The sequence below is a fragment of the Oreochromis aureus genome, linkage group 10, assembly GCF_013358895.1.
Source record: "Oreochromis aureus strain Israel breed Guangdong linkage group 10, ZZ_aureus, whole genome shotgun sequence".
In the NCBI taxonomy this organism is placed as follows: Eukaryota; Metazoa; Chordata; class Actinopteri; order Cichliformes; family Cichlidae; genus Oreochromis; species Oreochromis aureus.
In genome coordinates, this window is record NC_052951.1 from 3,638,604 (window position 1) to 3,665,940 (window position 27,337).

At 40.5% G+C, this 27,337-nt stretch overlaps 1 protein-coding gene across 2 annotated transcripts; it reads left to right on the plus strand.

Moving 5' to 3' along the window:
• The first annotated feature begins 1,158 nt into the window (after positions 1 to 1,158).
• On the plus strand, positions 1,159 to 26,855 carry gdpd5a (glycerophosphodiester phosphodiesterase domain containing 5a). Of its 2 annotated transcripts, none has more exons than XM_039617907.1 (16): positions 1,159 to 1,450; positions 7,836 to 8,010; positions 13,992 to 14,095; positions 14,538 to 14,631; positions 14,709 to 14,768; positions 14,868 to 14,966; positions 16,248 to 16,341; positions 16,626 to 16,771; positions 19,238 to 19,320; positions 19,487 to 19,637; positions 19,917 to 20,147; positions 20,473 to 20,618; positions 22,660 to 22,807; positions 23,167 to 23,249; positions 25,465 to 25,577; positions 26,304 to 26,855. In XM_039617907.1, exons 2-16 carry the CDS (start codon positions 7,894 to 7,896, stop codon positions 26,393 to 26,395), a joined length of 1,761 nt encoding a protein of 586 aa, XP_039473841.1. In that variant the 5' UTR covers positions 1,159 to 1,450; positions 7,836 to 7,893; the 3' UTR covers positions 26,396 to 26,855. The 2 variants fall into 2 exon arrangements, with proteins under 2 accessions (XP_039473841.1, XP_039473842.1); XM_039617908.1 differs by having other exon boundaries at positions 19,917 to 20,138.
• The last annotated feature ends 482 nt before the right edge of the window (positions 26,856 to 27,337 follow it).

A 27,337-nucleotide genomic window follows, 5' to 3' on the forward strand; every position in this document is an offset into this window, starting at 1 on the left:
ATTTCTCTTACCATGAGCTCTTATCTTGAGCCTCCTTTCCTGAGATCTCCACCCACACTTAAAATGTGCAAATGTCCCTCAACTCCCTGAGAAATGTGAGATGATTCCTGTCACATTTTTCCTCTTTGTCCGATGATCTCTCCCAGAAACCAAATGTGTGCTTTAGTTCCTGAAACGAATCAAAGGCTAAAGCACTAACAGTACATCTTGGTTGATTCAAGATACCCCGTCCTCCCCTTCTGCATCTCCCTCTGCCCTCTGCAAATTCTAATGTGTGAAATTTTGCTTTGTGTTTTGTTTTTTGTGTGCAGAGAAGTAAAGATGCACATTTGTGGCCACACACTGTGAACAATAATCCTACAGCTTTTAGTCTTAAAGTCCTCTGAAATTATTAAAGACAGTTAGATTTTTTTGCATCATTACACAGTATTTCTTTTCATACTTATGGAAAGTTTGCATTAAAAGAAAACTTAATCTGAAGCCTTCTCAGTTTGGAAAGAAGGACTATTTGGATTGTTTTCAGTTTAAATTTTAAGAGAAATACAAACTTAAATTCAGTACTGTGGGTTCAAAGGCTCTGGTTTATTTCATTTGTACAATGTCAGTTTCAACTTTCTTATAAGGTATTTTATATATAAGACATACACTATATATTTATAATACATATGAGGTATTATTTCAGTAAAAACCCTTGAATTAAAACCGAAAACCTGACCTTTAGTCGCATGTTGACTGTTTCATTTAAAATCTACAGTTGTGATGCACAGAGGGAAAACTACGGAAACTGTCAAACTTTGTCCAACAAATTATGGACCTAATTGTTGAAGCAGATAAGAGGATTTTTATATCCAGTACATTTTGCTATTAGCATTCTGGGCTTTCAGTTGCCCAAAAATGTCCAACAAAAAGGCTCACTGGGATCCACTGGGATCTCCAAGCCCACTCCGAGTGAAAGAGCTGCTCAGGTCCACTTACCCGAGAGAGAGAGAGAGAGAGAGAGAGACATTGCCCCACTACAAGAAATATCCCTCATTTCAACAGGTGCTGCCGTGCTTTGGTCAGGTGTAAAAACTGCTTAAACAAGATGTTTCTTGCAGTGTGGGCCACAGTTCCGCCCACGGAGTGTCACAGGGATTACAGTTAGAATTCACTCTGCTATGAACGCTCATGTAGGTGCATCTGTATCCAGGCAAGCCTTTCATTTATTACAAGCCTTTGTGTTTTTTCTCTCCTTTCCCCATCAGCTCTCTTCTCCGGGTGTAAAACACACAGATGCGTGCCGCTGCGTCTCTCAGACTGCCACTCAAAGTAACCTGAAAGTCTTGTGTGGATCCATAAACTGCGAAGAGACGGCGTTGTGTAGCATCCATGGAAATACTGACTAACTAACAGAGGGACTGAGACTTTTCCAGCATTGCCAGTGAAAAAAAAAGTCTGTAGTGAAGACGAGGTGAGTGTTTGTGCGCTTTATCGGATTATTGTCGTATAAGCCAAGTGACTGTTCCTCAGAGCTGTCACTTGCATCGCTTACTTTGTTTCTGTTGCGTGATCACTTGGTGACACTGAACTGAGTGATCTGTCCCGTTTGTCCCCCACAAATAATATATTTTTCAATGTTAATTTCGTATCATTTCGACATAGGCACAACAGATTAATGGCAGATGAGGCAGCTAAAGATGAACATACAGTCTGTGCGTGATATTAAGTGAGTAAACAGTAATGAAATGGCAGGTTAGAGCTAGAAGTCTACAGGTAAATACTTTCACACTATTTGGATAACTGAATAATTACTTTCTGTCCTTTGAAAATGCTGATCCCAGCCTCCCAGTTATGGCACATTACTTAAATAGAACTGGAAGTTGCTGCAAGAGTATTTGGAGACGTCAAGCAGGCATTTTATAGCCTTTAAAGACTTTCATGGACAAAATGATTAAATGATCTGATCGTCAGATTAATAAACAGTGAAAATAATGGATTCATGTCTAACTGATATTGAATTAGGTATGAAATATTGAATTGTCTTTACCTTACTGTATAAGGCGACTTTACAATGTGAGGCGACCGTTGTTGTGATTCAGGGCGACATATATAAAACTGAATTGAATTCTTGGAAGCCGTTGGACCAGCTTTAGTAAATGTTGTGAGACTGTAAATTACAAAACTGTTATATATTTTTCCTAAGTGAAGCTTTAAAGTGACATCATCATCTATGGAACTTCATAAACTTTAATTGCACCTGCTTCTTTCTCTTTGTGTGTCCAAATGTGATTAGTGGAAGACATATCCGACCATCAGTTTGTATCTGTCGTTTATCCTGGCCATCCTGCAGCATCACCTCCGTTATTTGTCACATTTAAATCACATTTAACGAATTAAAGACTGCCTCGTGAGACTAGCAGGTGTTGCTTGGACAGGAGAACTAGGTCTCACTCTAAAAGATGTTCCAAGTTTTTCTGATCACCTGATGATCAGAGCTGACTTTATAAAAAGCTCACTGGTTACCAGAGAGGCTTTGTTTCTAGCCTTGCCCCGCTCCTCCTCCTTTTGAGTGGATAACAAGTATGTGACACTAATGGAAATTCTATTTTGGGCAAAATCCACTGAAAGATTAGGGTATTATTAATGAATGCATATATAAATTTCATGAAGGAGTGAAGAATGGAAGCCTGAAAAAAGGAAACAGTGACCGAGATAAAAGGCTAATAATAGGCAGATATGGTAGAGGCTCTGTGGCAGTTGGTGGATTGAGACTTAGTGGATTATTGTATTGTTATTCAGTGAGCGCATGTGTCCAACTCAACAGACAACCTGTGGCCTCACAGGCTTCCAAAAAGTAACCAAGCAACTTCTAGAAGCTGGCAACAAAGCAAAGAGAGGAGTAAAGTCCTCTCAGGTGAAGGAAACGTGCATGAGAGTAAATTGGCCCAAAGCCATCTGAAAGGCTGTAGAGAAGGAGAGCTGATGATAGAAGGACCCGGGTCCATTACAGCCCTGTTTAGATATTACTTTTGCCTTAAACAACAATGACAGATTTAAAATGAGACGTTTTCAGGCTTGTGCTGTCCTGATACAATGGACACACTATGACACACAGTAATATGTAACAGAAGTTAAAAGAAACAAAAGAAGATTCATTAATATTTAATAACATATTAGTCCAGCGAGTCCAGCAGCACAGCACCTGCTGCGGTAAGTATCAGCAGGATGAAACGGATGTAATCAGCTAATACTGATGACTCATTACAGCCCATTTTCTATGGACAATGCCTTAAACACACTGCACTCCTAATTACCATTTAACTAGTAAAAATAACTAGTAATGAATCAATGCAGTTTCATCAGAATTTACATGTACTAGTCAGGACTGTCAGCGTGTGCTTGTTCACACTGGTTTTACTCAAACTTTCACTGCAAACATTTAATTGAAGGAGTATTCAAAGCTGTCTTTTGTTTCCTCTTGAATGATGGTTAAAGTCATTATTGCAGGACTACGTTACCTGTTGCCTGGCACCAGACCTTTGAACGCTTCATCTCTATTGAGATTACTGATTTTATCTTGCATCGTGCCACAAAACAGCAATTTTTAGGTTTTAAAAAAATAGATGAATAGATAAATACATAAAATATAAAATAAAAAGTCTGTCCAATAAGTGTCAGGGCAAATGGTGAAACACCCTTGAAAACAGAGTAATAGCAGAATGCAGGTGAGGCTGCCCATCAGTGTTGGTCTCCGTTTTAAATCAAATGCCACCATGAGTGAAAATGTGTTTCCATGTGGGCGTCGAACTCCAGGCCTCGAGGGCTGGTGTCCTGCAGGTTTTAGATAAGACCCTGGGTAAACACAACTGAATCAAATGATTAGTTCATTACCAGGCCTCTGGAGAACTTCAAGACATGTTGAGGAGGTCATTTAGCCATTCAAATCAGCTGTGATGGATCAAGGACACATCTAAAACCTGCAGGACAGCGGCCCTGGAGGCCTGGAGTTCGACACCTGTGATGTATGCAGTGTCAGAGTGAAGCTGTAGACTAACTGTGATATGCTGACAATTCTGTCTGTCATCAGGCTACTTTATTTTGGTTGCACCAACTCTACCTTTTGTTGGAGCTCTGTTAGGATATTTTTTGTTCTACTGAGCATGGCGTTTGTTCTTTGCAATGATTAGCTTGGTCAGAAATATCAGACCACAGTGGCCCATAGACTCTTTATAAACGTTGGACTGTGACATGGGACTTTTTTTATTACAGATTTTGAAGCCTCAGTGTAATCAGCTTTCCTTTTTCTTTTTATTGTTAGTTTCTTTTTTTTTAAAAGAAGTTGGAAGGCTGAGTTATCAGCAAACGGCTCGTGAACTGAATTCATAAGATGAAGGTACCTGCTAATTAGTGCTAAGTAACAGACTAATCACTACTTTTGGTAACTTAACTTTTCCAAAGTGAACACCTTTGATATATTATTTGTTATATAATTACATTAAAAACGGTCCAAACGGCACCAACACAACAAACTAAGTAGAGAGGCCCAGCTCGGCGACTTGAATTAGTGGAGACAGCTGTAAAAAAAAAAAAAAAAAAAACCCACCATGTGTCGTTTGAAGGGAGAAATGATCAAAACATTTAGCAGTATTGATTGATTGAGCTGAAGTGGCCATTAGAAGATGTGAAGTTTTTGGCTTAGTTTTCTATTCCCACACCACTGCTGCTTGTGTCAGAAACAGTTTTCCCTTTTAGCGAACGTACTGAGGCACCACTTGTTCTTGCCAGCAAAGTTTTATTTCCTTGTGCCCTGTTTATGCTTATTTGTCATACAGCATGTGGGTGAAGTATAATAATTCTGTCCTTCAACACTCTGAGGTCCAAGTCATCATGGGTGGAAACCCTAACCATAAATGAAATGCAAGGAGTTATGGAAAATTATGGAACGTCAGTTACAAATTATTATATAATTTTTCCCCCTGATTCCCGATAATTGTGAGAGGTGTCTGAATGTTGTCCAAAGCTATGAGGAAATATTTTCATTCCTCTCTAAAGGAGGGTGAACTCACTGAGAAACTGCACCCAGAATCTGACCGATATAGGCCGGCCTTAGTTTACTTCATAATGACCACAGCTCTGTGATGATAGCACCATGGTGACGCAGACAGACAATAGGCTAACCTGGCTGGAATAAGCCCACTGTGATTTCAGCTCCAGTTGGCCCTTGTCTGAGGACAGGGTGAGATTATGAATGCTGGGAATCTGCCAGCACAAACCTTCTTCAGGCCTGGGAGTTTCCATATAATAGCCAGGCAGCAGTGAAAGGACAGAGATCTGTGATGTGGATGCTGAATAGTTTCCTCTTTAAATACTGCTTATAGATTTAAATTAGCAGTAAATGGTAGACAAATATTCACAATTCACACAGCTCACACTCCTTAGCGTAAGACACTTTCATTATTCAACAAGTATTGTTTATTTGTTGAGGAGTTTAATGGGGGGGGTATTATGCTGGCTTCCAGCTCCACATGCAGTTCCTGAGAAGTTTACACAGACTCATCATGGACATGAATGTCATGGTAATTTGGGGCTTTGTTGAACAGCTCTTTTTCCTGGAATGACTGTATATCATGAATCTTTAATGTAATCTAATCTCTAATCTAATCTCTAATTTTCTCTAATACACAGGGTCAAGGTCTATTAACTACTGGTTAATAGTAGTTAATGCTAGTAAAACTAGTAGTTAATAAGTAGTTTCTCTTTGTCATCATAAAAAGAATTGGTTTTGGCCTTTTGAACTCATTGAACTGACCAATACTCAGAGCAATCGAGAAAGTCCAAGAAACTCAGTGAACAGCTTCACAAGTTGAGAAGGTCTGTTGGAGCCATTTCTAAATAATGGCTCCAACAGACAGACAATTATACATAAATGCAAGACATTCAGATGTGCCATCGCTTTGCTAAGGTCTGGAAAAAGACCCAAACCATCACCTCAGATGAGAAGCAATTGGTTTATGCATGCAATGAACTGGAAACTGCCTGAACACCAGTGTAACTGTCCACTGTGAAATGAGTTTTACGTTGCTATGTGTGCCAACCACAAAAGAAGCATCAGTATAATCTGGGGCTGTTTTCTTGCCAGTGGTACTGGCACTTTCTACAGAGTAGATGGACACAATGCACACACTTAGACACAACTGCGACACAACAGGACAATGATCCCAAACACACTTCAAAACTAGCTTTGAAATAGATAAAGCAGGCTAACATTAAGATTCTGGATTCCTCCTAAAGCCACAACTTAAACTCTATTAAAAAGAGGACCGTGTTTAAAAGCTAGTTCCATGCCAGGAACCCCATTTAAATGAACTCTACCAATTCCACCAAAAAGAGTGGTTAGTTATCCAGGCAGAATTATGCCTCAAGCTTTTTGGTGGCTGTCAAAAGTACAATCAAAAAAAGTATGACTTGTTTAACAGTATTCTAAAAAAAAAAATCTAAATCTAAAAATCTTTAGGAGGACTACAAAAAGGTCTGTAAAGCTCCATATTCAAATACATTGAAGTATTAAAGTGTTAAATGATAAATGTTGACCTGGCCAGTGCACATGTCACCACTAGCTGTTTCACTATTAGCAATTGCCAGCTAGCCACATTAGCCCCTTGTTATCATTAAGCGGTTATCAGTGGGACATCTGGCTTGAGTTTTATAGGCACTGTGAGAATCTTGTAAATCTTTTGTGAGGCATATGATAAAGCTGAGGAATGCAGAGGGCTCTGCTCTACAGTCGCACTTTCTAGGAATCTTTTCTAAGACTGAAATGACTGAATTTGTTGCTTGATAAAGCAGGAGAATGACCCTATCCATTGGGCTGTACACCTTTTGGAGACTAGGGTAATTTGTAGGACCCAAATCCTGTATTATTTGGATATTTATTGAGTATTTGGTTTGAAGTTTTGGGCATCAGATATTCACTTTATTGTTGCTCACTTGGAGACTTTGTTATTAGATTTAAGCACTTTTTATACCCCTTTATCATTACAAAAAAGGCATACTGCTTCACAGCCACTTATTCCTCTCCTGGGAAAATTTATAGTTCCCTTTCTCTCTGTTGTGACAAACCTTCTGAAAACATTCTCTAGAGCACCAATGTTAGATGTTTTATAAACCTAAAGCTAAGATCACATGCTTAGAACATAAACCTATTCCCAGGATCCAGGTTTAATTATAGATAGAATTGACACACACCTTAGGTTACCTGACTCACTATAGTAAATGGAAGTTATTCCATGGAGAAACCATCTGAAAATTCTAATTAAAAAAACCCTGAAAAATGCGACAAAGAGACCAACTCCTCTAGAGAGCCTTGAAAAACAGTGCTGTCTTTGGCAGCATTTTTAGCTAGCACCAAAGCAGAAAGATGTTCTCTGAACCAGACGTGAGATGAGTGCAACACGCTGTCTCCTTCTGACTCTCTCTTTTTTTACAGATGTTCAAGGGCTCAGGTTATACCGCACAGACATGTGGTACCAGCCTTCTCAGTTCTATTTACCACTCTTAAACAACCACAAATCCTCACATGTGTAAAGACTGACTCAGCGACTGTAAGGCATGCACCATGTTATTATGGCTGTATGAGACAAGACTTACTATTGACTGGTGTATTGACGGTCTCTCACAGGTGTTGTGACTCCAAACAGGGTGCAGGGCTGTCAACATCTTCTTGTTGTTTTGTGAAAATATACCTCAGCGACATGACATGACACGGCATGTTGCTGAAAAGGGTAATTGCATATGTGAAGTCTGAGCTAATGTTTGAAGGCTTGTTTTGTTTAGTAACAGTTCTTCTTCTTCTTCAGGGTTCCCAGTCCTGTGTGGGATGTTAACAGACTGGTGTCACGTTAAGGCTGAAGGAGCATGGTGAAACACCAACCCTTACAGGTCTATGAGAAGCAAGTCTTTGTCTCCTTTGTCACTGGGATCTATGGTTGCCGCTGGAAGCGATACCAGCGTTCCCAGGATGAAAGCTCCAGGGTAAGAATATAGCTCTAACCATAAAGTATGAATGTTATAATAATAGTTAGAACATCGCAGATGCTGTCTTCTTCTGTCTTCTGTGTTCTATTCTATTCTATTCTATTCTATTGAAGCATGCTACATCACAATTATCACATAACAGACTGGTAATGACATTACACAGTCCTGCCTAGGCTGCACTGACACTGAGCACACCTCAGGCATAAATGAACTATTTTCAATTTTGGTTTTTTTTAAGGCCAAATAAGTAGATAAGGCTGTTTGAAAGGTGACTACACAACGGGAGCCTAATATGTAAAGTTCATCTAGGGTCCTGTTGTATTTATACCCTTATCACCCTTTATCTTTAGGCATTAGTCATTGTTAAAATAAAACAATTGCATTTTTGACAACTTTACAGCCATTGTAACTCTTTTTGAAATTCCATGAAGTTCCTTGAATGTGAAGTTTAAATCACGGTATTGTTTATGGCTGCAAATACATAATGTGTATTTTCCATCAATGTGCAAAAGCACACTGATGGAAGCAGACTAATGCAGACTAAATAGCAACATCTGCTGGAGATCTTTCAGGCTCAGTGACTCTTATATCTTGTATGGAGGAATTATCAAGTGCATTATACTGTACAATCCATACACTCTCATCCAAAGTATGTAGAGTTTTGTTGCCACTTAAAATGATATTAATTACTAATTGTTATATATTACTAAAAACTAATGCAATCTTAAACTAGCATGTATTCTTAATTGTCTCACTGGCATCTACCTGCTCAGTGTGTCAAACAGGAGTTTGTTTGTACCTTTGGACACCAGGCTCAGTGAATTAGAGACCCAGGTCTACACCGCTGAAAATAATCCTGTAACTAGCCTCACCCCTGTAACCAGTGTAGCCAAAGCCAGTATCTTTGTCCCGGTTAGCTGTCCCTCAGCATGTCGTCCAGAGTGACTGTATGGAGGAAGCGTAGTCCATGGAATCGTTTACATTTCCACTCAATTTTGTGAGGTTTGGCTGTGTGGCAGGCAAGGGTAGGACCCAAATGCAGAACTCAGAGAGGGAAGAAATGAACTCAAAGCAGCAGCTTTATTTGCTGTGCAAAAAAACTACAAAGTACAAAGAAACACTAAAAGAAGCAAACAAAAGATAAAATGGATCAAAGACTCCGGCAACTAAGGAGCTTATGGCTTGATGTAAACGAGAGACCATGAACCACTCACTTTAACACACAGCTAATGTTGAGGACTTGAGAACAAGCAAGAGAAGACAGTGGACTAAATACACCGAGGATAACAAGGGGATGGGAAACAGGAGGGAAACACAGCCTGAACTAATCAGACGTAACGAGACAGTGAGGAAGCAAAACTGGATACGCTGAACACAGGACAAGAAACTCTCAAAATTAAACAGGAAACATGAGACACACATTCATGAGACATTGACAGAAACAGAAACAAGAACCTAAGAGCTAGAAACTAAACAGAAACTAAACGCCATCTGAGAACATGAGAGCCATACTTAAGACACAACATGAAATTAACCATGAACCTAAGAATCACAGCAAAATGTTTCTGACAACTTTACAGGCATTGTAACACTTTTTAAATTCAATGAAGTTCCTTGAATGTGAAGTTCAAATGGCAAAATGTCCAAAAACTAGAAAACATGGGGTCACAGATCCAGCGCCATGACAGGCTTACTTGTTAAACTAAAACAGGCTTTTGTGGGGCTTTTTATTTCTCATCAACTAATCTCTTTTAACTTTCTGTGTTTCTGTGTTTATTCAACAGGACTATATTGAATCATTAGCAATGATTAAACTATGGCTGTCTCTCCCATAGTTTGCTCTTCGTGTGCTCTTGTCTTGTTCCCCTCACCTTGAAAAGGTCATTTCGGATGGGCGCACCTCTCTGAGCCTGATTTTGCAGTTTCTTCTCCCCGCTGTGACCAAGTGCTCGCTCACAGGGAGCTGTGTGATTGTTGGAATTTCCATCTAATATTGTAACAGCTTTACATTACAATATATGCTGTTTTGAGGAAATTCTTGGTGCTATATACATAAAATTAAGATTTTGGTCATCTTAATTACCCAAAATGATTAAAACCACACTACTTATTCAGCTTTAAGGAAACTTAATTACTTAAAGCTTCATTAATTTTTTAAAATATTTTTTTATTCCTAAAGGTTGAAGATAAATCTATTAGCTGCTGATGTCATTCCACTTTTTCTTCAGTTGAATTCCTAACAGACTTCTAGACCAAGCCCGAGTAACTGGGGAAAACAATCTTCACAGAAAAGCAAGTAATAGAATCAGTGCAGTGTTGGAATGTGAAGAGCAGAGTCAGACGCCCAGCTGTATTGGATACCCACTGGGCAGCCACAGCTTTTGCTGCTGGATGTCTTCTTTATCACAAAGAGCCAGTGGCTCACCCATAAATTAGGCTATTTACTGAATGTGTGAGCCGGGCACTGATGATGTGCTGAGCAAGAGGATAAAAAACAAGCCCACAGCTGCCTCTCTCCCCACTCTGTCTCATTTACAAAGCTTCATATAGTGACACACACTGTGCTTGAATATAAGTGGAGAAGTTTGAATTCATTAGGTTTAATGCTGTCTGCTTAGTCTGCTACACACGCTTTGATTTTATTTTGTTGGTAGACAGTGTTTCGATTTATGAACTCCTGTTTTGTTTTGTTTTTTTTACTATGGGCTCTCTGAGGTTTACACTTTGACAAGGTTAAAGGTGTGTGAAGCAAAAATGTAATAGTAGGTATTAAATCATATTGGTGGAGTCTTTCCGTTATCATTAGCCTTGTTTCCAGACTCAGAAGGCCTGTGTTTCAGTGTAAAAGCTCTTATACCTGCCTGCTAACATACAGCAAGGTTTGTTAAAAAAGTAGGACAGTTAACATTTAGCTAATGAACCTGAGACCAAACCACATCTATAATTAGAATAAATATTAGGTGTACACTGCCCAGACAGCCACATACAAATAAACATAGCTATGTATCTGGTAGATGAAAATGATGGTCCTGGACGATAAAAATCAAAAACCTTATCTGAGTTAATCTGGCTGACATCCCATTAAGGGTCATTTCCAGCCTGTTAGCTATTTTAAGCTCCATCTGTGGAAGTCTCATTATGTCCTCTTGCACTTCTGCCTCTACAGTGGACGCTGAAACTCCTCCACAGTTTATCCTTCAGTTTGACTTAATGTTGCCTTGGAAGTCAGAAACTGGACGTTTAAGCTGTTTGGTAGCTGAATAGATGCCCACATGAAATTTGGGTCTGTTTGTAAGAGAAGAACTGTACAAGTTTAAGGTTCATGGTGACATTACAGAGCACGCAAAGAACAATCTACCAAGATCATGCACACTGGATGGTGTCTGGACTTGGCTGAAAAGTTGATATTGAATGGTAGGTTTTAATTGAGCAAGGTCAGTGGTCTATTTACAGTTTGTTATACAGTCTTTGGCCAAAAGAGTTCATGAATTTTGATCAGAATAATAAATTCTAATAGTTTATATAATTTGCTTACTGTTTCTTTTTGTTTGCTCACTTTTTCACATTTTAAGGGCTACCAAAAATCGTTGACTCCTCAGAATGAAACAACTGCTTTAAATTAAGGGGGAAAAATAAAAGCTATTCTTTATTTGTATACAAATTGTTCAGTTTTCCTTTTTTTTTTTTAATTTTGAGGGTAAATGTGTCCTTGCATTGTCAGTGACCATGTTCAGCTCATACTGACCTTGTCTGATATAGACCAGTCTGTACTGTATTTAAAAACAGAGGTTTGTGGTGTGGTGAAGTCAAGTGGAGTAAGAAGATGAGGATTTATGAGCACTGTGAGTAGATGGGTACCAGCAGTGCTAAATGGAGACTTGGAGGGATCTTTGAAAGCCATATATCACTCAGGAGAAAGCACCATGTGCTGGACAGCTCCTCTCAAAGTGAATTGAAACTGCACAATGAGAATGACTTCTTAAAGGTTACAAAGTGAAAACAACAACCAGACTTTGGAAGAGTGGATGAAAAGAAATATGTTTAATAGAAGCTATATAACAAAAAATGTCTCTCTATCTCATTTATTCAGTTCAGTTTTGTTTTCATATAAACAAAACAGAACAAATCAAGAAATTCCATCATCTTCATTACTTTGTCCATTAACTTCATATAAAGCACTGTGATATGTTGTCTGTTATACACTGATGGTGCACTTGGCTTAGGCCCTTACATAGGGCAATTTTGCCACGCTTGTCTCTATTACCATTTTCATTACCAAGGACTTTTCTCAGCCAGAGATTACTTCAGCTGCTGGTCACAACCCTTTTCTGACCCCATGGGTGACCGGGTGGTAGATTAAGGAACTCGAACCCTTGTCCAGCAAATATATGGCTGTTTTTTGTTGAGGTCTGCAGATCAAAGAAGACTGGATATTGCTTTGGATGCTGTATTTTTGTAAAGAGATCATTTTGACTCCATAACAATGACTCATACCTTAAACTGCGTTTCCACTGGAGTATGAGGTAAATGTGACGTTGGCTCAATGTCACATAGTTCTTTATGATATGCTCACTACTTTAAGGTCCCAGTAGCTGCTACACAAACTAAAAAGAGCCTCTGGCTGTTGTGATATTTCCACCTTGCTGTCATGTTTTTGTGGCCAAGTAGATTTTCACTGATGGATGGCCTCTCTTCTCCCGGCTAAAATGGAAACCTTTCACAGGCTTTTCACTGATGGCTCAACACATTCATTAGTGCGGCCATTTGGTCTTTACCTGCACACCCCTGTAATAATCTCTGAACCTCTTACATAAGCCACTGGAAATGGTGAGTCCAGGCACGGTGTGATGCAAAGCTGATCAGTGCTCAATAGGATCTGTTGACTGGCCTATCATACTCTACACCTCCCCTTATATGGAATTAGCTCCCTAGTGAAGGGAAGAGTCCTTGACTGGCTGCTCAGGCTCTCCTCTCTGTTTTTGCACCACATGCGCCAGCAAGCATGTAGAAAGAAAGGCCGTATTTCTCCCTCATTAGCTTCTCTTCACTGGTTTTGTGTCAGAATTGAATTTAAAATCCTTCTCCTCACATACAGAGTCTTGAATAATCAGGCCCTGCTATATCATAAAGACCTCATAGTACCTTACTAACCTAACAGAGCACTTCACTCTCAGACTCCAGGCTTACTTATGGTTCCTAGAGTTTCTAAAAGTAGAAGGCGAGGCAGAGCCTTTAGCTATCAGCCCCTCTACAGTGGAACTAACCCTCTCTACTTTTAAGATTAGGCTTAAAACTTTCTGATAAAGCTTATAGTTAGTGCTGGATCAGGTGACCTTGAACCCTCACTTAGTTACACTGCAATATGCCTTGGCTCCTGGGGGTTCCCATGATGAGTGTTTCTTCTTCATTCACCTCTTTTAACTCTTTATGTGTTCATAAACCATTTGCATTTAATCTCTGGCTCTCGTCCACGGTGTGTCTTTGTCCCGTCTCCCTCCCCTCACCCTCAATTGGTCACAACAGATGGTTGCCCCACGCTGAGCTTGGTTCTGCCAGATGTTCTTCCTGTTAAAGAGGAGTTTTTCCTACTACTGTGGAAAACCTGAAATATTTGGGTCTACTTATGTCTTTAACCACTGCAGTTTCCAAATGGGCCATTAGTGAGTTTAAGATCTACTCAGGTTCACAGCATTTCAAGCTAAGTGTGCAAAAAATGCAAAAGAGTGAAAATTAATAATAATAAAAAAGAACTATCTTTTGGAGTTGCATATGGCCTCTGGATGAATATGATTTAGTCTAAGCAAGACTTTGATAGTTTGAAAGAAAAGCAACTGTCACTTTCAACTCTTCAAGTTTATTTGTGTAGCACTTTTCAAAACCATGTTACAAATGTTTCCCAGAAACAATGAATAAAAGAACCAGCTGAAGGGAAATTATGTCCACATAGTCCATAATCAGCTGTTTGTGTCCTCTTCCAGTGGGAGTGTACGTGGTTCGTCATCTTGTGCAGTTCCTTTCTTCTGCTTCTCTTTTGGGCCTACTTTTGGTTGATGGCTCGAAATGATTTTAATGACTTCAATTGGTGAGTCAGTTTTTTCATTATATTACTTTCACTGAAAAGCTGTTTAAGACTTGCATGTTCGGTAATAGTTGATCAAGAACAGCAGAGTGGTGACCTTACCACAGTGGGGTGGCAGCAAGCCCCTTCAGCATGTGTATTTTAAATAAATACCATGAACAAATAGGTTGATGCATGCTCAATTATGCAGGTAAGTAAATCTCACAGTCTTTCAGTGATGAGGAGTGTCCACGTGGATACTCTTTCAAGGATGAGGATGTACACATCCTGAGACACAGCTGAGACTGAAGAAGTCACTTGGATGACGAAACGTTTCTCCAGATGAACAGAATCAACCTTTTGGGACCATGAGCAAATACCGTTGCAGATGTGCAGTTAAGGCAAATTACTCTCTTTGACAAAACTGAATTAGTCATAGCACCAACATCCATTCTGTTCATTCCAGGCTGGTGTACAACCGTTCTGGAGAATGGAGAGATGAGACCATCCCCATCCTCGCTTCCACCACTGTGGGATTCAGCTACATCACATTCTTATTGGTAACACTTGCAAATGGTAGCAGACTTGTTCATTGATCGGTTAAGATACAACTTAATGAATCTTACTCCTTTTTCAGATCTTAGCACTTTTCCATATATCTTTGGGCCAGCAGCTGAATCTTTATTGGGTTCACAAGGTACGGTGGGAAAAAACAATCCTAAGTCGTTGCCATTGATTTGCTCTTCTGATGCCTTCAAAGCAAAGTCAGGTTCATCAAGGTGTCTGTTCTCCACAGATTGGGGTGCTGGCTACACTGCTCACCACTATCTCTGGTGTCATTTTTGTTGATGACTTATGGGGAGACGAGTGGGACATTCTGCTTGTGTCACTGCAGGTTTGTCTACAGTTAACAACACTTTTTCTCTGTATTTATTATTGTGCGATCTATTGTACAATATAAAGCGCCTTGAGGCGACTTTTGTTGTGATTTGGCGCTATATAAATAAAATTGAATTGAAATTGAATTGAATTGAATTGTACTAAAAGTTCATTATATTCTCTATTTTTCCAAACCAGTTGGCTAAAATTATATATTTAATGCTCCATGAAAATAATTAAATTGTACAAAAAACTGAGTTGGACTGGTTCAGCATATATTATTTGCTCTTTTGAAAGAGGAATTTATACTTGGATGGTGAGGTCTGCATTTTCAAAAACATTATCGCAAAAAAGAATTTCCAAATAAAAATCTCTGCACTCAAGCATTCATGTTTTACAATCTCTGCCAGGTCTACAGGCAAGTGGTGTTAGGGTGAGGTGGGTCAAATATAGCCAAATATGCAAAGATGCTCAATTAATTTTATGCAGTTTTCAGGCTCAAATAGATAACTTTCATTAAAAAAAATATAAACATGTAGGTTTCATAAACATCCTATGGGGCGATCATGGCTCAAGAGTTGGGAGCTCGCCTTGTAATCGGAAGGTTGCCGGTTTGAGCCCCGGCTTGGACCGTCTTAGTCGTTGTGTCCTTGGGCAAGACACTTCACCCGTTGCCTACTGGTGGTGGTCAGAGGGCCGGGTGGCGCCAGTGTCCGGCAGCCTCGCCTCTGTCAGTGCGCCCCAGGGTGGCTGCGGCTACAATGTAGCTTGCCATCACCAGTGTGTGAATGGGTGGATGACTGGTTGTGTAAAGCGCTTTGGGGTCCTTAGGGACTAATAAAAGCGCTATACAAATACAGGCCATTTACCATCTTCTCAATTGTTCTCTGATCAGGCATTGATATGATGTCAAGTGTGTGACAGATGTCCATTAGCTGTTTAGGATCCATATCAACCCCTCCCCCCTACTATTTGTTATTTAGTTAGTCCCCCTGAGCCTGGTTCTGTCAGAGGTTTCTTCCTGTTAAAAGGGAGTTTTTCCTTCCCACTGTTGCCAAGTGTTTGCTTGTAAGTTTGATTTGATTGTTGGTGTTTTCTCTCTATTATTGTAGGGCCTTCACCTTACAATACAAAGTTATTTGTTCTATGGAACGTAACATTTGATATATTCTACTGTGCAATCATTATACTGTGTATGTATTTTTATCATAACAATGTCGCAAAGCTTTGCTCTGATGCTGTGAAGTGACTAACCATCTGTTAAGGCCAGCATTTCACATTTATGCTTTGTTATCAGTACACAGCACCTTTCCTGCATCTTGGCGCCCTGGTAACAGTGACAGCTATCAGCTGGCTGGTAGCTGGATATGTTGTCCGCAGAGAGAGATCCAGTAAGTTCTGACTTGTGTTTCAAGTAAATATCATGTTGGGGATTGCTTTTGACTTCTTGTTCCTATTTGAAACGTAAAGTTGTATTCAGTATTATTTGTCTGTACACATATGTCATTGTCTAATTTATCCTGCTTTAGTGGATTGTTTTTCCTTATTCAAGCACCTGCCTGCACTCTTACCATCCATCAAAGCACACAAAGCTAACTAATGTTTGTTATTAGGAGTAGATGGAATGAGCTAAAGTCGCATTATGACACTAACAACCATTTTTGCACTCTCTTAGATATCCAGGTGATGGTGTTGTTTATCTACATTGTAGTCCTCCTTGGTCTCTGTTTGGCACCGCTCACATTCACCTGCCCCTGCATCATGGACCGTCATAGCCTCAAACCGCGACCAAGCATCATTGGCCGAAGGGGAGCTCCTATGGTAAGTTGGGGCTTTGCCAGACTTTACTACCTGATCCACTTAATTGTTCAAATAGGCTCTTTGTGGGAAAGGCATGGCTGCCAGAAGTACCAAGTGTTCATTTTTGCTGGTTTCCACAAAGCTGTTTGGGTAATAACAAAGAAAAGAAAAAACAGAAAGAAGAAGATGCAAGAATATTTCTGTACACTCTGTACACCAAATGGGGTATATAGCTACAGAACACAAGCGATAGGTGTCAGGCTCTGTGTGAGAGTGCAAGAGTCAGCAACATACTGCCATTTCACAGCTGGGCAGGCATGTTCCAGATAAGAGATACACAGAGACATTCAGACCTATGTTTGCTTTCCTTCTCGAGGCAAACGCACTCTACAAACAGTAATATTCACAGATATGCCTTGCTTTCACCTCAGTGCAGTGTACCTATACTGCATGTAGGTTTTAGATAAATCAATACAGACTAATATAAAATGCATCTCTCTCTCTGTAAGTGGACACTCACATTGATCGTGCTGCTGCACATAACCCTCGTATGTAATGAACAGCATGCGTTGATATGATAATGAAGAACTCTTATATTTCTTCTGCCTGTCCCTTACACCAGTTGTAATGTAATTTATGGAACTAACCTATGATGTGTTGTGTTGGTGCCATAGAAAAAACAGGGCAATGTTGCTGAAATACACTTTGCACACGGTGTGTAAACCTACAATCATCTGTTTGAAAACCGCCTTAACAATTCATAATTCACAGGACTGTTTACAGACTAAATAATGTATCAGTTTTGCAAGGTGTATGTCTGAGCCTGTCATCATTCATATAGAAACAAAATACAGTAAATAAATTAATGTGTGATTCAGGTTTAGCTCAACTACACCACATACTGTACATTTCAGTGTTATGTGTTATTTTCTCCATCATGTTTGTGTGCATGCGTGTCATTCTGTCTGTAAACATGGCAGCTTGAAAAGCTTTGAATGAATACTGGTAAAACTTTGTAGGGGCGTAGAGTTGGGTCATGGTAACAATCCATTCAAACTTGGCTTAGATCCTCCAAGGTCTTCAATGTCAACTTAATGATTTATTGGTCAAAAATTTACAAAAAGCCTATTGAACTATTATTAAACTATTATTCGGTTTGTGCTCATGGAGTGCTATAATTTGTTATGTTATTTTTATTTCATACTTAAATCTTTTAGTGTTTTTGCAAATCAGTTTATGTCACATTCTAAGGACCTGACATGTGGGGTCCCACAGGGTTCAGTTCTGGGACCTTTTTCTGCTGTACATGTTACCCCTAGGACTTACCATTAGTGATTAGTGATGGAAGTCCATAAACTGTCTTCTTTAATAAATTGTTTAGCTTCCATTGAACAGTGGCTTGGAGACAGCTACTTGCAGTTGAACTCTGAGAAGTCAGAAACATTAATTATTGCCCCTGACAGCCAGATATCTATAGTCAAACAGCATCTTGGTTCTCTTGGCTCATCTGTTCATCTCGGTGTTTTTGATTCTGCCATGTCTCTAGAGCAATACTCTCCACAGTTAATTAGGTACTGCCTTTTTCAGCTACGAAATATCTCCAAACTGCAAACTTTTTTGTCTAAATCTGAGTTAGAAATGATTATTCATGCTTTTATTTCTTCTCGCATAGATTACTGTAACAGTCTTTTTCTTTGTTTAAGCAAAAAGAATCTTGACCGCCTCCAGTCAGTCCAGAATGCTACGGCAAGGCTTTTAACAGAGAGCACATTACGCAAGTTTTACGTTCTTTACACTAGCTTCCAGTACATTTTAGAATTCATTTTCCCTTAATACAGACTTTTAAAGCTTTGAATCGTGACGCTCCTGTCTATATTTCTGATGTTTTAGAACCTCACGCTCCCTCTCGCAGCCTGAGATCATCTAATCAAAGGCTGTTGGTAGTTCCCCGAAGATGTTTTAAAACCAGAGGTGATAGATCTTTTAGATGTTTTAGAGCGGTGCCCCCCAGGTTGTGGAATTCTCTCCCTCCATCTTTACGTTGCCTGGATTGTATTTATTCTTTTAAACATCATCTTAAGACTTATTTATTTAGACTAGCTTTTAATTAGATTTGTGCTGTATGTTTGATTGTGCTGTTTTATGTTTATCTGTTTTATATTATTGTGAAGCACTTTGTAGTTTTTATCCTGTGAAGAGTGCTAGATAAATCAATAAAGTAAGTAAAAGTAAACAGATAATGATGTGTTATCTCTACATATGAGAAAAATGTGAGAAAGTTGTGATATTAACATTTAAACATAGGATTGTGAAAATAATGAGCTGCTTGGCTCATAAAGAAAGTTTGATGGGTAGATTTGAAGGGAAGGAAGCCTTTTGCACAAGTCCGACATAATGTTCTTATACTTCTATTATTTCCTCTTGGTGTGTGTTTTCTGCACACATCACGTGACTGACAGTAGTCTTTCTGTGATGTCTTTGCTCTAGCTGGCTCCAGAGAACACCGCGGTGTCCTTTAACAGAGCCCTGCAGCATGGTGCCAACTCCTTGGAGGCTGATGTCACCATAAGGTTATAAATCACACATTCACTTTTGTTTGTATTTAATGCATTCAGCTTGCTCTGAAGGTCCACATATGGATCCCATTTGGCTGTTTAGTTCTGCTTTTTCATTTAAACTGCATTATGTTTAGTTTTCCTGTAAACAGAAAATTTTAAAGTGCTTTACTTCTTCTAGTGTCGATGGGGTTCCGTTCCTCATGCGAGACCACACTCTGAGGCGGACCACAGATGTCACTAAGGTGTTTCCAGCCAGACAGTATGAAGATGCCTCCTTTTTCAACTGGACAGAGATACGCTCTCTCAATGCAGGCCAGTGGTTTTTGGAGGTACTAAAATCCACTTCATCTAAAGCCACCTCAAGTCCATCAGCTCTAAAATAGATTTTCCCGTCAAATAGCACAACTCTGTCTCATTTTCCTTTTAGAATTTAAGGGATTAAGATCTAAAATTTGCAGACGCTTTAAAAATTTTCTTGAACATTTTATCAAAAATCATTTAATGTTGATTTCAAACTGCTACAATAAGCTGCATATAATGCAGAAAGATAAACAAATATGCTCCACCTCAGTGTCTACCTCGCTCTTGTTTCTTTCCTCTGCTTGTAGAGTGACCCCTACTGGACAGTAGCATCACTGACAGCGAAGGAGCGGAGCAGAATAGGCAACCAGACGGTTTGCAGTCTGGTGGAAATGCTTCGTCTGGCAGCCAGGGCCAACAGCTCCGCGCTGCTCAACATTCACAAACCTCCACCAGAGCACCCACGCTACCGCAGCTGGTTCATGGACACGCTGCGGGCTGTGCAGAAAGCAGGGATTCCCCTGAAGAGGGTGAGGACTGTAGGTCCCTCCACAATAATCCTTAAATGAATTTAGCTGTTGCCTGTAGTAGTGTTCCCCCTTTAAACACACTAAGTATTAAATATTATAAATATTCCAATAAGGAATTGATTCTGTGAATTGTTGTGACAAATCTTTCATCCTTAGCATGTGTGACAAATATTTTCATTGTTTTCCTTAAATACTGTATACCAGCATATGACAGCTTACTCGTCAATATCGTCTTTTGAAATCTATAATAAGCACCTTCTCGCAAAGCCTTTAAAACTTTAAAACTAAATTTTGTCCAATCTGGGTCTTTCCATGTGATATGTGTTTGTGCCAGGTGACGTGGACCCCCGACACAGACAGGGGGAGGGTGCGAGGGCTTCACCAGACCACAAGTGAGAAGCTGTCAGTGGAAGCGATAAGGCAGAGAGGAATTACAAGTCTGACCCTCCACTACAGCAAGGCTAGCCACAAAGAGCTACAGTAAGAGCAAGTAGCTGCTACTAAGCAAAGGAAAAAAGGCTCAGAAGAACCCTACAGAAATTTCAAAGGAGGCTTTTGTGTTATTTTAAGCAAAATGTAAAAACACCCAACAATTTACAAACCTAATTGTTTGCCTGACCTGTTCTGTAGCTTGATAAAGTGTATTTAAAAGGGGAACTAATCCCTGAAACAGTTTTAAATATAGTTAACACTAAAGGGAATATCTTCTGACTGGTTTTGGATTTAAAAAGCTCACTATTTCTGCTTGAGGTTAGCTGCTTCAAGTGACATTTACCAGTACCAAGCGCCAGGCTCCAGGGCTGAAGAATTACACCAAAAATAATGACCTAAAAGTCTCTAGTGGTTAACGTTAAGCTTGCTCCAAAGGGTTGTGCCCCGTTCATTGACAGCTGTAGCAGTGTTGCAGTCTACTAGGTGCTGTGTCTTCTACTCATTAAACATGAGAGTTAAACTGCCAACTACCTAGACATTGGTTACTTTGCATTACATTTGCTCTACAACATTAAACTTGGAGGATGTATTCTACACAGCACCTAAGAAGAAAAAAGAAAAAGAAAAAAAAGACAGTTTTCTTTGTATTAGCAAAAACTTCCATCCATCCATCCATCCATCCATCCATCCATCCATCCATCCATCCATCCATCCATCCATCCATCCATCCATCCATCCATCCATCCATCCATCATCAGGTCATCCATCCATCCATCCATCCATCCAGGTCCATCATCCAGGTCCATCCATCAGGTCATCCATCCATCCATCCATCCATCCATCCATCCATCATCCATCCATCATCCATCCATCCATCCATCCATCCATCCATCCATTCATCCATCCATCATCCATCCATCCATCCATCCATCCATCCATCCATCCATCATCCATCCATCCATCCATCCATCCATCCATCCATCCATCCAGTCATCCATCCATCCATCCATCCATCCATCCATCCATCCATCCATCCATCCATCCATCCATCCATCCATCCATCCATCCATCCATCCATCCATCCATCCATCCATCCATCCATCCATCCATCCATCCATCCATCCATCCATCCATCCATCCATCCATCCATCCATCCATCCATCCATCCATCCATCCATCCATCCATCCATCCATCCATCCATCCATCCATCCATCCATCCATCCATCCATCCATCCATCCATCCATCCATCCATTCGCTTCCGCTTATCCTTTTCAGGGTCGCGGGGGCGCTGGAGCCTATCCCAGCTGTCATAGGGCGAGAGGCGGGTACACCCTGGACAGGCCGCCAGTCTGTCGCAGGGCCAACACACAGGGACAAACAACCATTCACCGCACATTCACACCTAGTGGCAATTTGGATTTTCCAATTAACCTATCCCCACAAGTTGCATGTCTTTGGACGGTGGGAGGAAGCCGAGTACCGGAGAGAACCCACGCAAACACGGGAGAACATGCAAACTCCACACAGAAAGACCCCGGCCTGATGTCGGAATTGAACTCAGGACCTTCTTGCTGTGCGGCAACAGTGCTAACCACCGTGCCACCGTGCTGCCCGTGGGCAGGGATAGCTCAGTAGGTAGAGTGTCTGCCCCCATGATCGGAAGGTCGGGGGTTCGACTCCACTGAACGGCTACCCTGAGGTACCCCTGAGCAAGGTACCGTCCCTACACACTGCTCCCCGGGCGCTGCATTGGTGGCTGCCCACTGCTTCACTGGGTGAATGGGTTAGCAAAAACTTGTTTTATAAAAACAGGACAGTCTGGTCAATGAGCTACAATACCCAAGTGAGCCCAGCCCACTTCTAATTGCAGAATTACACTGTTGTGGTCCTTGAACACATGCTCTACCCTCCTCTGGGACCTCTGTTGCAGCTTTAGATGAAACAGAGTCAGCTTCACGATGCACACAATATTTTCCAGTGGCTGCAGAATGATAAGAGGTGAATGTTGACAAGGGAGTAAAGAGGTGAAATGAAGTGGACCTCTCTTTCTCTCTTTTCAGTGCTGACTTGTATTTTCCTTCCCCCAGGGAGTACCTGGCCAATAATGTGAGTGTGACTGTCTACCCGGTGAATGAGCCCTGGCTCTACTCCATTCTGTGGTGTAGTGGGGTGCCTTCTGTGTCTTCTGATGCCCCCCATGTCCTCCGAAAGGTGCCTTATCCCATCTGGCTCATGGTAAACAGCTCTCCGTTCTCCTTCTTTCAATAGACGCAACACACACACACGCACAGTGCACAAGCAAACAAGGTCACACATCGAGATGAAAGGACAGCAGGAGAGCGGACAGAGACTGACGATGGCCCAGCAAGACTTGAGGGCTAAGGAAATATGAGGGAGCCCAGCAGCAGGTTTTAGGCGCACTGTGACATTATAGAACAAAAGGACCCTGGAAGAAAGTCTGAGAAAATCTACGACAAGGGCACAGATCTGAAGAATGCAGCAGCTTTACTCACTGCTCTAGAAGACATCAGTGTTTATGGGGACCTCTGATGGCAATGAGCAGAAACTACTCCTCTTCTTCTCCTGTCTTGCAGAGCCAGAGCGCTTACAACTTCATCTGGATGACTTCAGATCTAGTGTCCCTCGCCATAGTCATAGGGGTTTTCTTTTTTCAGAAGTAAGTACAACACATACATGTAATGAACAGGGACTTTAAACACAGTATAAAGCAATAATAATTATAATGAATACCAGCCAAGGGACACATGCATGCTCCATAATACATGAGATACCAGCCTAAGAATGGTTCTTTACAAAGACATAGATGTCTGGGTGATGACAGCAGATGATTTACAGGACAGGAAATATTACTGCTACTCTGTTAGTCCTATAAATGAATGATTAAAACAGTTGGGTGGGAATACAGAATTCCCAATACAGTGGTCCCTCGCTATAACGCGGTTCACCTTTCGCGGCCTTGCTGTTTCGCGGATATTTTTTTGTGCAATTTTCCATGTTTGTTTGGGTTTTTTTCTTACAGCAGATTGTGTCCTGCGTCCTTGGAACTTTAAGAGTGTTTAAACAAAAGAGAAAAGTGTGAAAATGTTCGTGCCTGTCTGAGAAAAGTGCATAAAGTGCGTAGTGAGGGGTTTTCCAGCCTTAAAACATCTATAGTAATTGTAAAAAATAAAGTTGGCTGCTTTGCGGATTTCACCTATAGCGGGTTATTTTTAGAATGTAACCGCCGCTATAAACGAGGGACCACTGTACTGAATTATTTAAATAATAGTATTATTTTATTTTAAGGTCACTGTCTAAAATGACTCATGGTTGTTAAAAATTATACAGCTTTTTTTGGTTTTTCTGCCCCCAAAATGGAGATTAATAAAATTTTATGTGCAGTGCAGAATTTGAAATTTAACTAAAGAGGCCACAGTAGAGGGCCCTGAGAAAACATTCATTTGGGTAAACTGGATATGTGACATCATTAGGTCAGTTTTGTGTGCAGGAGTATAGTTGTTAATAATAATCACGTCATTTGCTTTGCAATCTTGAAATGTAAAATTCAAACCTCTGAACGATTCGTTGTGTCTGAATGTTTGACTCATATGTGGCAGAAAGGTGTTGTGAATGCATTCACCGTGTTAACATCAGCCTGGTTGAGTCTGAGTTGAGCCGTGGCTTTGTCTGATCTGCTGCTTCGACACTGACTGTTCATTCTACTCTTTCTTTCTTTTTTCTCCTTGTCCTCTGGGTATTTCCATGTTTCTTCTCCATTCTACAACCTCTCCCTGTCTTACTCTCCTCTCTTTCTCCTCCGACATTCTTACTTTGTCCTGTGCTCTACCTGATCTGCATGCAACCTTCCTCTGCTGCCCTCTGGCATCTGTCAGCTATCATATGATCAGGTAACTGCTGTGTCTGCCTTGGCCTTTGTTTCTGCCTCCTTGTCTGTCCTCCTTGTGCTTTTTGCGCCCAACACCCCAAAGCTGGTCCCCTTCCTATCTTTCACTGCACTGCCTTTTACACTGGGGGAAGTAATTATTTGATCCCCTGCTAGATTTGTACGTTTGCTCACTTGCAAAGAAATAGTGTTTAATTTTGTAGTAGTTTCATTTTAACAGAGAGAGACGGAATAGCAATCAAAAACACAAAGTTATAAATGTATTTACAAATCACTGAGGTGAAACATCCTACAACCCAACCAGAGTTTTGGCTCGCACTGACTGGCTGTGTGCACATGTGTGCACACCTCCTTCCCTCAGCCACGACGCTAAGATGGGCCATGATGGGTCTTTCCAGCACCAAAAACAAGTCCAACAAGTCCAAGGCAAGTGACTAAAGAAGAAGCACATTACAGTCATGGGGTGGCTTCAGTCTCCAACTACAATAAACATCTTACCACTCTGCTTGCCAACAAGGTTTCTCGGCCAAATACTAAGTGTTGTTTTGCTTGGGGATAAAATACTTAATTCACTCAGTGACATGCAGGTCAATTTATAACTCGTATGCGTTTTTTTTTCTTGATTGTTGTTTGATAATCTGTCTCTCTCAATTAAAAAAAACTACCAGAAAAATTAGAAACTGTTCATTTCTTAAAAAGTTGATTCTGTTCATCTGGATGTAGAGTTTTCAGTCATCATGAGTGACTGACTGAAGAAGTCATGCAGATGAGAGTGGGATTTCCTTACCTGGATGATCGAGCACAGATCAAGACAAGTGCATTTCTTTGTAACTGAGCAAACTTACAAATTTAGCAAGGGCTTCAATAATTATTCAAAGTGTATTTATTATGTGTAAAAATATTACTGAATTAAAGGATGTATTGATAACAGTTGCAGTCGCCGCCTTTCATGCAATGTAAGAATCTATCTGTGTGTGTGCTGTAACAGGTGGAGGATGAGCGGGATGCAAAACTATAACCCAGAACACATCATGTTGAGCGCTGTAGCGCGAAGGTCCAGTCGTGACGTCAACATCATGAAGGAGAAGCTCATATTCTCAGGTGAAGCTTTGATAGCAGTCGCACATCGTCACAACTTATCGAGTCAGCTCCTGTGGGAGGCGCACATTGTTTTTATTACAGCCTGTAGAGATTTGTTTATAATGTGAAAACACACCTTCAATACCAAGCAAAGAGCAGCAGCAAAAGAATGAGCTGTAACTCTTTTTGTCTGGGTGTAAGTGGGCTATGTTTCTGTAAGCTGTTCGTTTAATTTTCGTAGAAGCCCAGGAAGGAACTTCAGAGTTTTTGTATCGTAGCCTTTGAACCTGGTGGATAAAAAAAAAAACACTTTTTTGGGGGGGGGATACTGTTGTTGGTGTTAATTAGGCCCATATTTACCAAAAGTCTTTGGATATGTGATGACCTAAACTTAATTCTAGACCTGGGGTGGGGAACTCCGGAGCCAGTGTCCTGCAGGTTTTAGATGTGTCTTCAATCCAACACAGCTGATTTAAATGGCTAAATGACCTCCTCAACATGTCGTGAAGTTCACCAGAGGCCTGGTAATGAACTCATCATTTAATTCAGGTGTGTTCACCCAGGGTGAGATCTAAAACCTGCAGGACACCGGCCCTTGAGGCCTGGAGTTTGCCACCCCTAGTACACCTATTAAGTACAAACCCAGCTAATGCATTTGCCCATGCGTGTTCACACTGTGGTCTAAGAACGATGACTGAAGATGACTCTGCAGTGTGTATGAATCCTGTTTGTTGTTGTCATTTTCAGAGCTTAACAATGGGCTCAGCAGTACAGAGGAACTTTCTCTGTATCCCGAGAATGGTTACGTCAGATACTCTCATGGAGGCCTCAGTCGCTGACCAGAACAGCCACAGCTGCAAACATGAGTTTGACGTCAGAGATCTGACACGTCTTCTTTCTTCAGGGTACTGATCTGCTGAGCACACATCGCGTTTAAGTCCCGACAATTAAAAGTTTTCCGTTTATGGCCTGTTGCTTTCTTTTCTTAATTTTCCAACATAATTGTCCACTGGGTAGTGATTAATCCATGATGACAAACTTGGGAGCGTTTTAATATCATGTATTTGGGGTTTTTTTCAGTTGTTCCATGTACTATTACCAGTTTCAGCCAAATTCTTCTGAAATGGTTAGCCATTAACATTTCTGTTCTAAGAAGACATTTTGTTGGCTTAAATTACTGTATTTTTCGGACCATAAGGCGCACCGGATTATAATTCTATTCTTCTTCTTGCTTCCTCCACTTCTGTACCATTGATTCATTAATGTTGAATTCTCTGGCAGCTGCTCTGTTCTCATGTTGTTGCAGTATATTAATGACTAACCTCGTATTGTGGATGGATTATCTCAGTTGTTCTCCTGACTGAAGTTTGGTCCGTTTACAGCATCCTGCCATGCGATTGCATTTGTCCCTAACCATCGGGAACCACTAACCACTAAAGCTAGTGATCACGTAGCACAACATTATATACCAGCTAGTCCAACTTCAGTAACCCTACAAACGTCACTGCTGTTTAGTTTTCTGTCTTCATTTATGTTGGAAGTGATAGCAGAGCTGTACGTTTGAATTCTTTCAGAAATCTCTCAGTCAGAACATGCTATATCATGTTTAGGTGGAAACTAGTGAGCTAACTTCCTCCTAACATCTAACTTCGTTGAATTTAATAAATCCTGTTTTCATGGATGCCTGGATGTTAAACTTCATTGTTACACCTGGTAAAGCAGCAACGCTGATCATTTTATTAAAGATGAAAGAATTTAGACAGTTTTTAACTCTCAGTGAT

Coding starts and splice junctions, on each gene's coding strand:
- gdpd5a (XM_039617907.1), top strand. CDS start 7,894: ATGGTGAAACACCAACCCTTACAGGTCTATGAGAAGCAAGTCTTTGTC. Junction 14,769..14,867: donor ATCTTTATTGGGTTCACAAG/GTACGGTGGGAA, acceptor TGTTCTCCACAG/ATTGGGGTGCTGGCTACACT. Junction 20,619..22,659: donor GCTAGCCACAAAGAGCTACA/GTAAGAGCAAGT, acceptor TCCTTCCCCCAG/GGAGTACCTGGCCAATAATG.